The sequence below is a fragment of the Hemiscyllium ocellatum genome, chromosome 10 (genome assembly GCF_020745735.1).
Source record: "Hemiscyllium ocellatum isolate sHemOce1 chromosome 10, sHemOce1.pat.X.cur, whole genome shotgun sequence".
NCBI lineage: Eukaryota > Metazoa > Chordata > Chondrichthyes > Orectolobiformes > Hemiscylliidae > Hemiscyllium > Hemiscyllium ocellatum.
The window spans coordinates 16750299-16762665 of NC_083410.1; the positions used below are offsets into that span (position 1 = coordinate 16750299).

General features: G+C 40.5%; 1 protein-coding gene across 1 annotated transcript in view; it reads right to left on the reverse strand.

Moving 5' to 3' along the window:
- kif28 (kinesin family member 28) overlaps window positions 1-12367 on the reverse strand; it is a 71400-nt gene that overhangs the window by 42765 nt on the left and 16268 nt on the right. The window contains 5 exon segments of the mRNA XM_060830709.1: window positions 362-429; window positions 2351-2462; window positions 7051-7192; window positions 9496-9742; window positions 10785-10820. Coding sequence (XP_060686692.1) covers window positions 362-429; window positions 2351-2462; window positions 7051-7192; window positions 9496-9742; window positions 10785-10820 — 605 coding nt within the window.

Genomic DNA, 12367 nt, shown 5'->3' on the forward strand with positions numbered 1-12367 from the left:
AAAACCTGAGAGGGTGCTGCACTGTTTTGCTAATGGAAATACGCAAGCTGAGATGCTTTCTGGCCTCTAAACCTCCCAATATTAGTTTGAAGTCAAGCAGGGAATTTCTCCCTGGTGTTCTGGCCCATACTCTTCCTTTTGATCAACATCACTCGAATCAAAAATTAGAATATCTGGTTCTCGTTGTATTTCTGCTTGTGGTGTAGAAATTGGCTTCTACATTGCCTGAATCACAACAGCATCTCCACATGAACAGTACATCAGTGACTGTAAGGTGCTTTGGGAAATCTCAAGACCAGTAAATATGAATGTCAGTGAAATTTCCTGTTGTGTTCCCCCTCTTAAATCCCATTATGTTTACCTTTCAGCGTAACGTAATGTTGAAAGTGTTTCCTCGTAGCAGATGTCAGCTGGACTGACTGTCGCAATCTGTAAAATAATTCTCAATTCAGATAGAAAGCTGTACTCTGGAAATGACACTCATCAAGTTGAGGGGTGGCAGAGCTGAGAAGAGATCACTAGTTACACATCAGCTCCTCAACGCCACCATCTCCTATTGTGAAACGTAAAGGTCAGGGGACATGAGCACCTTTGGCAAGGTAAGAATTTGTTGCCCATCCTTAATTGCCCTTGAGAAGGGTGGAGGTGAGCCACTCGCTAGAACTGTTGTGGTGTAGACACCCATAGTGCTGTAAGTGTGGGGTTCAGGTACATTAGAAATTGGTGGGGATCAACTTGTATACCAAATATCAATGTAAATCACCGTCTGCTCTCAGTAAGGTATATCTTGAACTCCTGTGCATCTCAACACTGTCACAGGGAGGTATTTAAAATATAGGCTGGAGAAATTTCCCTGGCAATGTATTCAATAATACAATGGCTAATGTAAAAAGTGAAGCTACCATATTCTTACCAGACCATAGTGTTGCTCCCTCATTAGAGAGAGAGAGACAGAGAGAAATGATTGGTGGTAGTTTAACCTAAGGGTCACCACACCGCAGGTGAGGGGAAAGATTGAGAAGACGGGATCTTCAATGTAATCTCAGCCAGTGTAGGAACTGAGCTCATGCTGCTGACATTACTCTGCATTGCAAACCAGCTGTCCAGCTAACTGACCCTCATTGCTCATAAAATGTGAAGCCAATGTTTTGTTTGATGTCACGTATAGTATTCTTGTATACTGTGCCTCCTCATCTGCCAAATGCACAATGAAGCATTTACTATTTTAGCTTTGTCACTTGTATTGATTTTTATTGATTTTGCCCCATTTAAATGTCATTGATATCTGGGAATTTCCTTGGATCCAAACAGGAGGAATGCTGACAATAAGATGAGGAACACAGTGGAACACATTTGAAGGCAGCGCATCCATATGGGAATCATATTGGGATTTGCTTATAAATTAACGGCAGCACGGTGGCACAGTGGTTAGCACTGCTGCCTCACAGCGCCAGAGACCCGGGCTCAGTTCCCGCCTCAGGCAACTGACTGTGTGGAGTTTGCACGTTCTCCCCGTGTCTGCGAGGGTTTCCTCCTGGTGCTCCGGTTTCCTCACACAGTCCAAAGATGTGCAGTTCATGCTAAAATTGCCTGTGGTAAGGGGTAAATGTAGGGGTATGTGTGGGTTGCGCTTTGGCGGGTTGGTGTGGACTTGTTGGGCCGAAGGGCCTGTTTCCACATTGTAAGTAATCTAACGAGGTACAACAGGTAACTAGGAGCATGATTGATTTGCAAAGGTAATCTCTTCCTTGGCATTTCTGGCCTTTATTTTATGTAAATGGTGAATATCAGCGCTATCATTAGGGGGACATGACTTGGTCGTCGCAGAGCTACAAGACCCGACTCAATGTGTAGGAGACTCAAGTTGTATATTCTTAATTAGAATGTGGCTAATCTGGTTGTGTGGTTACCAGTAAATGCTGCACTAAGAAAATTTCACATGAGATTTTGTTTATCGGATTTACTACCACTGACACATGGGCTGGGATTATATTCCAGAGTCAAATATCCAAGTCAGGATCCTGGAATTGCAGATGCCACGATCCTGAAGGCAATTATAGAGCAAAGGCAACCAATTAAGAGACTACGTCAGCCCCAAATAAATTAAGGACAGAGGCAGATTGCAAGAGGCTGCAGGGGTTCAGACTCTGCTGAGACATAGTTTGCTGCCAGGGATCTCACTCCCACACCCTTCAATGAGCAAACTTAACGCAAAAGGTAAGGCAAGGAGGCTCAGCCTGGAAGTGAAGAGAGAGAGAGAGAGAAAAGATTGAAAGTTGACCCTCTTCACACTTGTCTGTTGAATAGTTTTGTCAGAGCACACATCACAATTTTCTAGCTGAGCATTTACCATCCTTGTCTTACTGTTTCCTCCCAGAGCTGATTGCAGCAGTTTGGTCAGTGTGGAGTTTCTATATGGCACATGCAACACCTTCTTCCCCATGGCTATTTCTGCTAAAGCACTAGGGGAAAAAAACATAGAATATGCGAAACTTTGAATTAGAATTAGCTTTATTGTCACATGTACTCAAATGACTATAATGAAAAGTGTACAAGACGTCACTTACGGCCCATCTCAGGTACTAAGGTACCTGGGTACAGATTCTTAAGTACAAATTCTGAGGGAAAATAATTAGAAAAAGAAATAAAAATTTTGTTCAATAAACATGATGTGGAGGTGTAAGTGTTGAACTGGGATGGACAAAAGTCAGAAGTCACACAACACCTGGTTATAGTCCAACAGGCTTATTTGAAAAGTCCAAGCTTTCAGAGCACTGATGAAGGGGCAGTGCTCAGAAAGCTTCTGATTTCAAATAAACCTGCTGAACTACAACCTGGTGTGATGTGACTTCTGACTTCAACAAACATACCATCTGTACTGAGCAAGGTAAACCAAGAGGGAATACAACCGTGTAGTGGTTACATTACAATAATCCAAAGACCTGGACTAACAATTTCAGGGAATGCAAATTCAAATCCCACCATCATAGTTTAAATTTATATGAAAAGCTGGAATGCAGGAAGATTACCATAAAGCAGTTGGATTGTTGTGTAAAATTATCCAGTTCACTATCCCATGACAAAGAAAACCTATTGAACTTTCCCAGGCTGGCTTAAAATCAACTTCAATCCTATATTGATTCTAAACTGTCTCTGAAGTAGCTGAGAAAGCCACTCAGTTTAAGAATGAGAAATAAATATTATCATTGCCAGCAAACTGAGTGTATTAAATAAAAAGCAAGGGCCCCCACAATTCATTTCCTGGACTAATTTAACTCAGTTTGTTGCAGTTGTAATTGGGAATAGCTGATGATAGATACTTAATTCTAATCCTAGAAATAGAGTTATAGATTTGAATGGGATACATACAAACATTGTGATAACATGCAGAATAATATTGTCTTTCATTAAGTTGTCATTCTCTTGTACATGCTATTTTATTCTATCCCATTTCTGACTCACCTAGAAAGAGAGAACAGGCTGGGGCTTTTAGGCAGGAGAAAGTGAGGACTACAGATGCTGGAGATCAAAGTCGAGTGTGTGGTGCTGGAAAAGCACTGCAGCTTGACCTGTCCATCACCTTTCCCATCTATCCGTTCCACCCATTTCTCCGACCTATCACCTTCTCCCCCACCTTCTTCTACCTGTTGCATTCTCAGCTCCTTTCCCTCGACCCCACCCCTCCCATTTATCTCTCAGCCCCCGGCCCACAAGCCTCATTCCTGATGAAAGGCTTATGCCTGAAATGACGAGTTGCCTGTTCCCCAGATGCTGTCTGACCAGCTGTGCTTGTCAAGCACACTCTCGACTCTGGGGCTCTTCGTCTCTGGTATAAAGTCTGTCAATAGTGTGACGGTGTCTAATAGGATAAATACACAGAAGTTATTCCATTTGTTGAGACTAATCCAAAATGGGGCTATAAATAAAAATTATTGATAATTCCAATAAGAATTTCAAGAGGACTTTATTTATCGAGAGAGTGGATAGATTGTGGAAATCAAAACTATAGTGAGCTGTTGAGGCAAGTCACAAATGGGGAAGTAAATGCATACATGAGAGAAAAACATTGAAACAGTGCAAATAGGAGCAGGCGTAGGCCATTCAGCCCTTCAAACCTGTTCCATCATTCAAGATGATAATCCAACTCAATTCCCTGTTCCTGCTATCTCCCCATATCCTCTGATCCTTTTAGCCCTAAGAATTACATTTATCTTCATCTTGAAAACATCCAATGTTTTGGCTTCAACCACCTGTTATGGCAGAGAATTTCACAGGCTCACCACTCTCTGTATGAAAAACTTTCTCCTCATCTCAGTCTTAAATGGCCTACCAGGGACTGTGACCCCTGGCTCTTGAGGTTAGCACTGCTGCCTCACAATGCCAGGGACCCGGGTCCGATTCTAATCTCGGACGACTGTCTGTGTGGAGTTTGCATGTTTTTCCCCAGGTCAATGTGAGTTTCCTCCTACAATCCAAAGATGTACAGGTTAGGTGAATTGGCCATGCTAAATTGTCCATAGTGTTTAGGGCTGTGTAGGTTAGATGCATTCGTTGGGGAAATGGGTCTGGGTAGGATGCTCTTCGGCGGGTTGGTGTTGGCTTATTGGCCTGTTTCCACACTGTAGGGATTCCATGAAAGCTTCTATGGACTCCCAATCATTGGGAACATTCTTCCTGCTTAATCTTGTTAGAATTTTATTGGTTTCTGAGGGATTCACCCCTCATTCTTCTAAATGCCACTGAATATAGCCCTAACCAATCTAGGAAAGTTTCAGTAGAGTTAGATCATGGTAGTTGTTAGTACGTAACTTGATATTTGTAACAATGTGAACTGTCAGAATGGGTACAGGAGGTCACCATCTTTGTGGCGTCAGCTCTGAGTAGTTATGTCACAAACCTTCATACATCTTTGCAGCCCTTATTGTCCAGATAAATGTTTATAAAGGTATTTATTTTATTTTCAACATATTTATTTTTTCTTACAGAATGTGTCTCGGCTAAAGTTAACAGTTGAAAACCACTGTCATTGGTGAATAAATTGGTTAATTAATCTGTCTCAATTCTGGCAGTTCAATGATAACATAACATTTGTTTCTTGGGCTGAATGTCTTGATTAAAATGAATAAAGATTTCAGCTAGTACAACACCTGAAAAAGGAAGGTTTGTTGATATATTTCATTGCCCCAACCTCTCCTTTTCACCACAACTCCATTGCCATCCACACAAGATCATTAGTCAGACTAGATAATCCTTATCAAAAGAACAAGAACAGAAAGTTCTGGAAACACTCTCCAAGTCAGTCCAGAAGATAAGGAAACTGCTGAGACATCAATTGGAATTTTAGACATTATATTGAGAAAGGCGAATGGGAATAAGAACAAGAAATATTGGCACTAATTCAAAATAGGATTATTACTTTCACAAGTTTGCTGCTAGTGTCCTTCATGGACCATTGATCAAGTGTAAACAATTTGAAAGCAGGTAAAGGGTTATGTTTGAGGTAAGTGTCATCTACAATCAGGCACTAGGGAAAACTTTATGTAGAACCTTGTACAGAATTTACAGCACAGCAAGAAGCCGGTCAGCCCAAGTGGTCTGTGCTGGGAGTTATGGTCCATGCAGGCTGGCTTCCACCCAACATGTTGGCGAGTCTAAGCTGAGCCAGTGTACATGATAACTCCTGCAATTAACTACAGTATCCTGGGAGACAAAGCAACAAGGGCCTTTATTCCTGATTGCTGACTAACCAGAAGACATAAACCAACAGGTCCATTAAACCTACTTGTTACAATTTCAACACTTCCTCCCTGTCTCATTCTGCTCCTTCCCAGAGTTCTCTGCTGACTATGTGTAAAAAGGATGAAGTGAAACTGAGAAGGTTCCAAAGATTAAACGATCTGCCAGGACTTATATAAATAATAGGATTTCTACAGTGTGGGAGAAAGCCACTTGGCCTGCTGACCCTCCAAAGAACATTCCACCAGGCCCAACCCCTTTCCCTGTAACCTTGGCATTGTCTGTGGCTAATCCATCTAGCATGCACATCTTTGAACCATAGGAAGAAAGCAGGTCACTCACACAGACACAGGAAGAATGTGCAATCTCCACACAGTCAGTCACCCAAGGCTGGACTTGAACCTAGGTCCCTGGTGCTATGAGGCAGCAATGCTAACCACTGAGTTACTGTGTGCTGACCCATTAAAAAAAGGGCAAAATATCATAATGTTCCAAACTGTAAATCAGGAACTTGTTCTGAGGAAGAAGCAAAATTGATAACATCATATTAAAACACATTACCATAATGTTTTGTTTTAAAACAAAACCATAGGCACGGTATCCCCATTATTACTTGCATTCAGTGAAGTATTATTGAATGCATTCTGTTAACTCTTTGGATTTTTTTTAGATTAGATTAGATTCCCTACAATGTGGAAGCAGGCCCTTCGGCCCAACAAGTCCACACCGACCCTCCGAAGAGCAACCCGCCCAGACCCATTCCCCTAACACTACGGACAATTTAGCAAGGCCAACTCACCTAACCTGCACATCTTTGGAGTGTGGGAGGAAACCCACGCAAACACGGGGAGAACATGCAAACTCCACACAGACAGTTGCCCAAGGCAGGAATTGAACCCTGGTACCGTGAGGCAGCAGTGCTAACCACTGACCACTGTGCCACTCTACTTCTTGCCATTTAAAATTCAAACAACATAGTCATTTAATTATTACTCCATATGTTCAGCATATACTTCAATGCACCCGCCCAAATTTCACTGGATCTGTGTTTCCGATGACTATCTCTGCTGTCTCATCTTTGAAGAATGTTATTATTTCTTACACAGAAAATGAAGGTGAGGAGATGTCCAACAGAGATGCAAAGAGATGGATACAAAATCACACCGTGACCATCCGGAAGATTTTTACTCCCTAAAGTCTGAAGACATTATTTTTTGAAGAAGAGAAATTTAAATTAGAGGGTTAAATTTGCATAACATCAACTTGTTCCACTGCTCCACATGCATTTTAAGTTTGCTTTCAGGGCTGTCCCACCTGATGACGTTGCCCAACGTAGTTAAGCTGAGATTGATAGCAGTTCCCTCTCTCAGCCGGTCTCCCTCAGAACCAGAGGATTTCTGCCTTTCACTGCCAGCCAAATCTACCAAACTGATGTCAGACTGTTTCGTGAGGTGGTCTTTTAAAAATACCTGTGTGGAAGAATATCAGCAAAAGAAATGATATGTGCTCTATGGTCTTCAGGTTAACTAATCAACTGTACCATTGACCAATTTTTCTGAATGAGAAAAGATAGTGAAGAATGCATTTAGTATGCTTTCCTTTATTGGTCAGAGTATTGAGTACAGGAGTTAGGAGGTATGATGTGGCTATATAGGACATTAGTTAGGCCACTTTTGAAATACTGTGTGCAATTCTGGTCTTCCTCCTATAGGAAGGATGTTGTGAAACTTTTGAAAAGGTTCAGAAAAGACTTAAGGAAGTTGCCAGGGTTGGAGGTTGAAAAGGCTGGGGCTACTTTTCCTGGAGTCTGAGAGGCTGAGGGCTGAGGGCTGACCTGATTTATAAAATCATGGGGAGCAGCGATAGGGTAAACAGGCAACATCTTTTTCCTGGGTTGGGGGAGTCCAACACTAGAGGGCATAGTTTTAAGGTGAGAGGGGAAAGATTTAAAAGCAACCTAAGGGACAATTTATTGCAGAGGGTGGTATGTGTCTGGAATGAACTACCAGAGAAAGTGGTGGAGGCTGGTACAATTGCAACATTTAAAAGCATCTGGATGGGTTCATGAACAGGAAGGGTTTGGAGGGAGAATGGACCAAATGCTGGCAATGGGACTAGATTGGTTGGGATATCTGGTCGGCATGGACAAGTTGGATCAAAGGGTTCGTATCCATGCTGTACATCTCTATGACTGTATGACTCTAAAAAGTATTGTCCTTATCCTATGTTGCTATTTTAAAACAAACTAAAAATGTTTAGCAATCATTTGGAATACAACAGCAAGAGAATCTATTAAATTTATCATCATTATAATCATAGTATACAGTTGGATAAAAACTCCCCTATTCAGATGGCAATGTCCAATTTCTGTCTAGCAGTAGTTCTCAACATGGGTGACCATTCCAACACACTTCACATTGGCCTCCTTCCTTGCACCATCTCGAAAACTGAGCTCATCTAAAACCTGAGCTCCTGTTGATGCATGTGCTGTGCTGATTCCAGATTAAGCAACACATCACCTTTAAAACTATTATCTTATTCTCCAATCCTGACATGGCCTCAGCTCTCCTCTAATTTTCTAACCTTCTTTTGTCTTCCACAGCCTCTGCACTACTCCAATTCTTTCCTTTTGTGTGTCCTGGATTTTGTTGAGTCACCATTGACGATTATGCCTTCAGCTATCTAGACCATGAGCCTCCCTGTCTCTTTTTCTCTATCTCCCTCCCACATATTTTTACTGATTCATTTCCCTAATCTGGCCATAAAACCAAATGCTTGCATTCCAGGTCTCATTCTAGTAAATCTTCTCTGCACCCTTGCTAAGGAATTGACATCTCTCCTATACTCTGGTTTCCAAAGTTGGTCATGGTCATAGAATAACACAGCAGGGGAGATCACTTGGCCTATTGTGCTTGTGTTGGCTCTTTGAAAGAGTTATCTAATCAGACCTACTCCTCTGCTCCTTATCTGTAGGTCAATAATATTTTCCAATTCAGCCTGAGCAAACACATTAAGGTCTTTGCTCCTGTCACATGTGATCCTGTTCTAAGCTAAATGTCTATCCAGCTCCCCCTTGGATTTGCCAGTTTGCTGCCTCTTCCACAGCTTGTTCTGCATTCCATACTCTCAAGTGAATTCATCGAAAACTTATTTCTCTAATTTATTGTTTGTAAGAATTATCGTTTTCAAATTACTTGTTTGTCCCAGCATAGTCTTTTTGAACATGTTGGTACTTTCACACTGGGATAAGGGCACAGTTCCAACAACAAATTTGATGATTTGCTCAAGTGACTTGTTAGACATTTGACACTATAAAAGCAAGTCCCAACATTCAAACTGGGGACCTATTCTCAGTTTTATTCATCAATCAACTTTTTAATACAATATCCTTATGTTTGAACTCTATACCTGTGTTTGTAACAATCCTGTATCTTTAAAATACACCCATTTTAACCTTCCATCATTTTATCTGTATTGCTTTTCTTTATTCTCTCAATGAAAGTGAACTACCTCAAACTTCTTGGTATTAAATATTACCTGCCAGCTGTGTGGCACTTTTACTACTTAATGTCCTCCCAAAGTTTGTTACTTTCTTCTTCACTATTTACTAAGTTTCTGAGTTCTGTGTTGTTTACAGTCTTTGAAATTATGTGATGTACACTTAAGTTCAGTTTATCAATGTAATTGTAAACTTTGCTGAAGTGAATTAAATGAGTCATGGTTATTAACAAACAAAACTGTCTGACCTGGTGTCACCACACCGGCTGCTGTTGATCATTACCTGTTTGAATCGGATGGTGGTGATCAAGTGTGAACGACTGCTGACCGCATTGATGCTGGTGGACCTTGTGATTCTCTTTGTATTGCCTTCCTTCAGCAACTGTTGGATTTGCTCATAGCTTTCACAAGGCACCAACATTTGATTTTCCACATAGAAGCCCCTTTGGGGGCTTTCTCGCACTTTTAGATCTCTAGGCTGTTTACTCTTGGCTAACAAGTCTACCACCTAGGAAGCAGTAAAAATGTTTTAGATGCAGTAAAAATGTGTCTCTCAATCGACCCTTACGACAATTGGCACCGTGAAATATCAGACTGAAATGAATCCCAACATTACAGAAATAAATCAGCACAATTGTTAACAATGCCCAAGTTAGTTTTACCATTTAAATGGAAATCATAATGTTAAAAGTGGCTTACTACTTAGAAAAATTGCAAACCATCGCCTGTAATTGATTGACATGATCAAACTCTCAAGTCCCTTTGTCCTGTTTAGTTGACCTCGATTCTTTCCCATCACTATAAAGGTCCTGCCTTCTTGACCTTGCCCTTCACTAGAGATGTGATGACCCTCAGGCTAAATTCATCATGGGTCATCTCTCTCTCATAAGAGAGCAGCTTATGGTCCTCCGAGACTAAGGAAACTAGTGTTTTTTCCTGTCTATTTTTTAATATTTTTGTTACTTATTTTGACTTAACCCCTTTTATTTCCATTCCTCTTTGCCTCGCACCCTCATCCTTGTGATTGTTTTCTGTTTCAGTGTTAAGAGCAGTATTTATTGAAAACAAAACTTTCTATTGGTTATAAGTATGTTTAAAAGATCAGTTTTCATCTAATGCAAAGCTTGACTTGTGGAGATGTATCTGATCACAGCCATAAGCTGCCAGTCTTCACTGCTTCTATGTGATTATCTCCAGCCACACAATATCCAAGGCAATTCTATGGATTAGAACCAGAAACCCCTCTTAATAAACTAGCTCGAATACTTGCTGAAAAATAATAATTAAACAATACCATATCCTTGCATTATAAGTACATCTCAACATATTTTGTCAGTTTCAGAAAAGTAAATAAAATGCTATTTTACAACATGAGTTAATAAAATGTTCAGTTATATAAAAAGGCTTTGATTGGCAAGATCTTCAACATTATTCTTTAGAAGTAGCCTTTTTCTCATACTAATGTATTGTTGACTTAAAGTGTACATTCATACTGTTGGTCTGAAAGTGGACAATATTTCATATATATCCCAGTAGGAAGGAAAAATGACCTTTTCATTGTAGATTTCCAACATGCTGAAATAAATCTGAAAAAGAAAAGAAATTGAGTTGGATCTTTAATGCCAAGTTACATTCAATAAAATCACCCTCCATTCATAATACCAAGAGACTGGAACATTACTACATTGTAATTCAGAAGTCTAGGATAATGCTTGAAGGACATGGATTCACCACACAGATGCTGGTTTGAAACAAATTGAAACTGCAGTACTGGATACCATGACAACTATGGCTGATTACAGCCCATTTGGTTCATTTTGGGGAATAAAATTGACCATTCTTAACAGAGGTCTGGCCAAACTCCATAGCAATGTGGTTGATTCCAAACTACCATCCAAAATGACCCAGCAAGCCACTCAGTTCAAGGGCAATTAGGAATGGGTGAAAAATGCTGATCTAGCATGTGATGAACACTTTCCATGAAAGAATAGATTAAAAATAAAGACATCTCTGTCTTATACCATTCGTCAATGGCAATCATTCCACATTCCAGACTGATTGACATTTCAGTGTCAACTACCATTCAATTAGTAACCATACACTACCATCAAAACATTAGGTAATCAAAGGCTCAATAATGACTGAAGCCAATTATAATCAAAAAATCAATTTAGAGATTTGGATTACCTCAGGACAAAGAACAAAGCATAAACAAAGATTGAATGATCACTAAAACCTAATACTGAATTATTACTTTAATTTTATTCAAAAATACTAGGCAAGGTTCATAATATTTACTAGTTGTTAAGTTTTCTCTTGAATGAATTTCCTGGCTCATATGGTGTAGTTTAATTGAGCTGTTACATGATCCTACTTGTGTGTGAAAAAGTGATGTGAATTTATCAACCAGCACCTACACCCGCATTTGGACAACGTGATCTGCCAAGTCATTTAGTCACTGGGTAGAGTACAGCCAATACATTGTTCACTGTTGTTGGGCCCGATCGAAACAAGAAACTGCATAATATAGTTGTGAGCGGCACGGTGGCACAGTGGCTAGCACTGCTGCCTCACAGCACCAGAGACCCAGGTTCAGTTCCTGCATCAAGCGACTCCCTGTGTGGAGTTTGCATATTCTCTCCGTGTCTATGTGGGTTTCCTCCCACAATGTGCAGGTTAGGTGAATTGGCCATGCTAAATTGCCTGTAGTGCAATGTAGGGGAATGGGTCTGGTTGGGTGCATGTCGGTGTGGACTTGTTGGGCCGAAGGCCCTGTTTTCAAACTGTAAGTAATCTAATCTAATATTCTGAATACATCATACTCCTATTGCATATGGTCATCTGGAGGATACACATTGTCTTCCACCTGTCATGTCTCAGGAACTAGAAGTTTTCAAATACATCTTCCTCTTGTGTTCCTCTCCCATTGAGATTTTTTTTATCTGTGTGCTGTTCTGCTGTCCCTGCAATGACCCTTCCTAATATCATCCTCACTTCTTTCAGTTCTTTCCCATTGCTGCAACAATCATGGTGTCCTCATTTTTCTCACCCTTCAATCCCATTATATGTAGCTTTGATTAAGATTCTGCCACTCAGACATATCTCATAATGATCAAGGGCTTTTGCCCGAAGC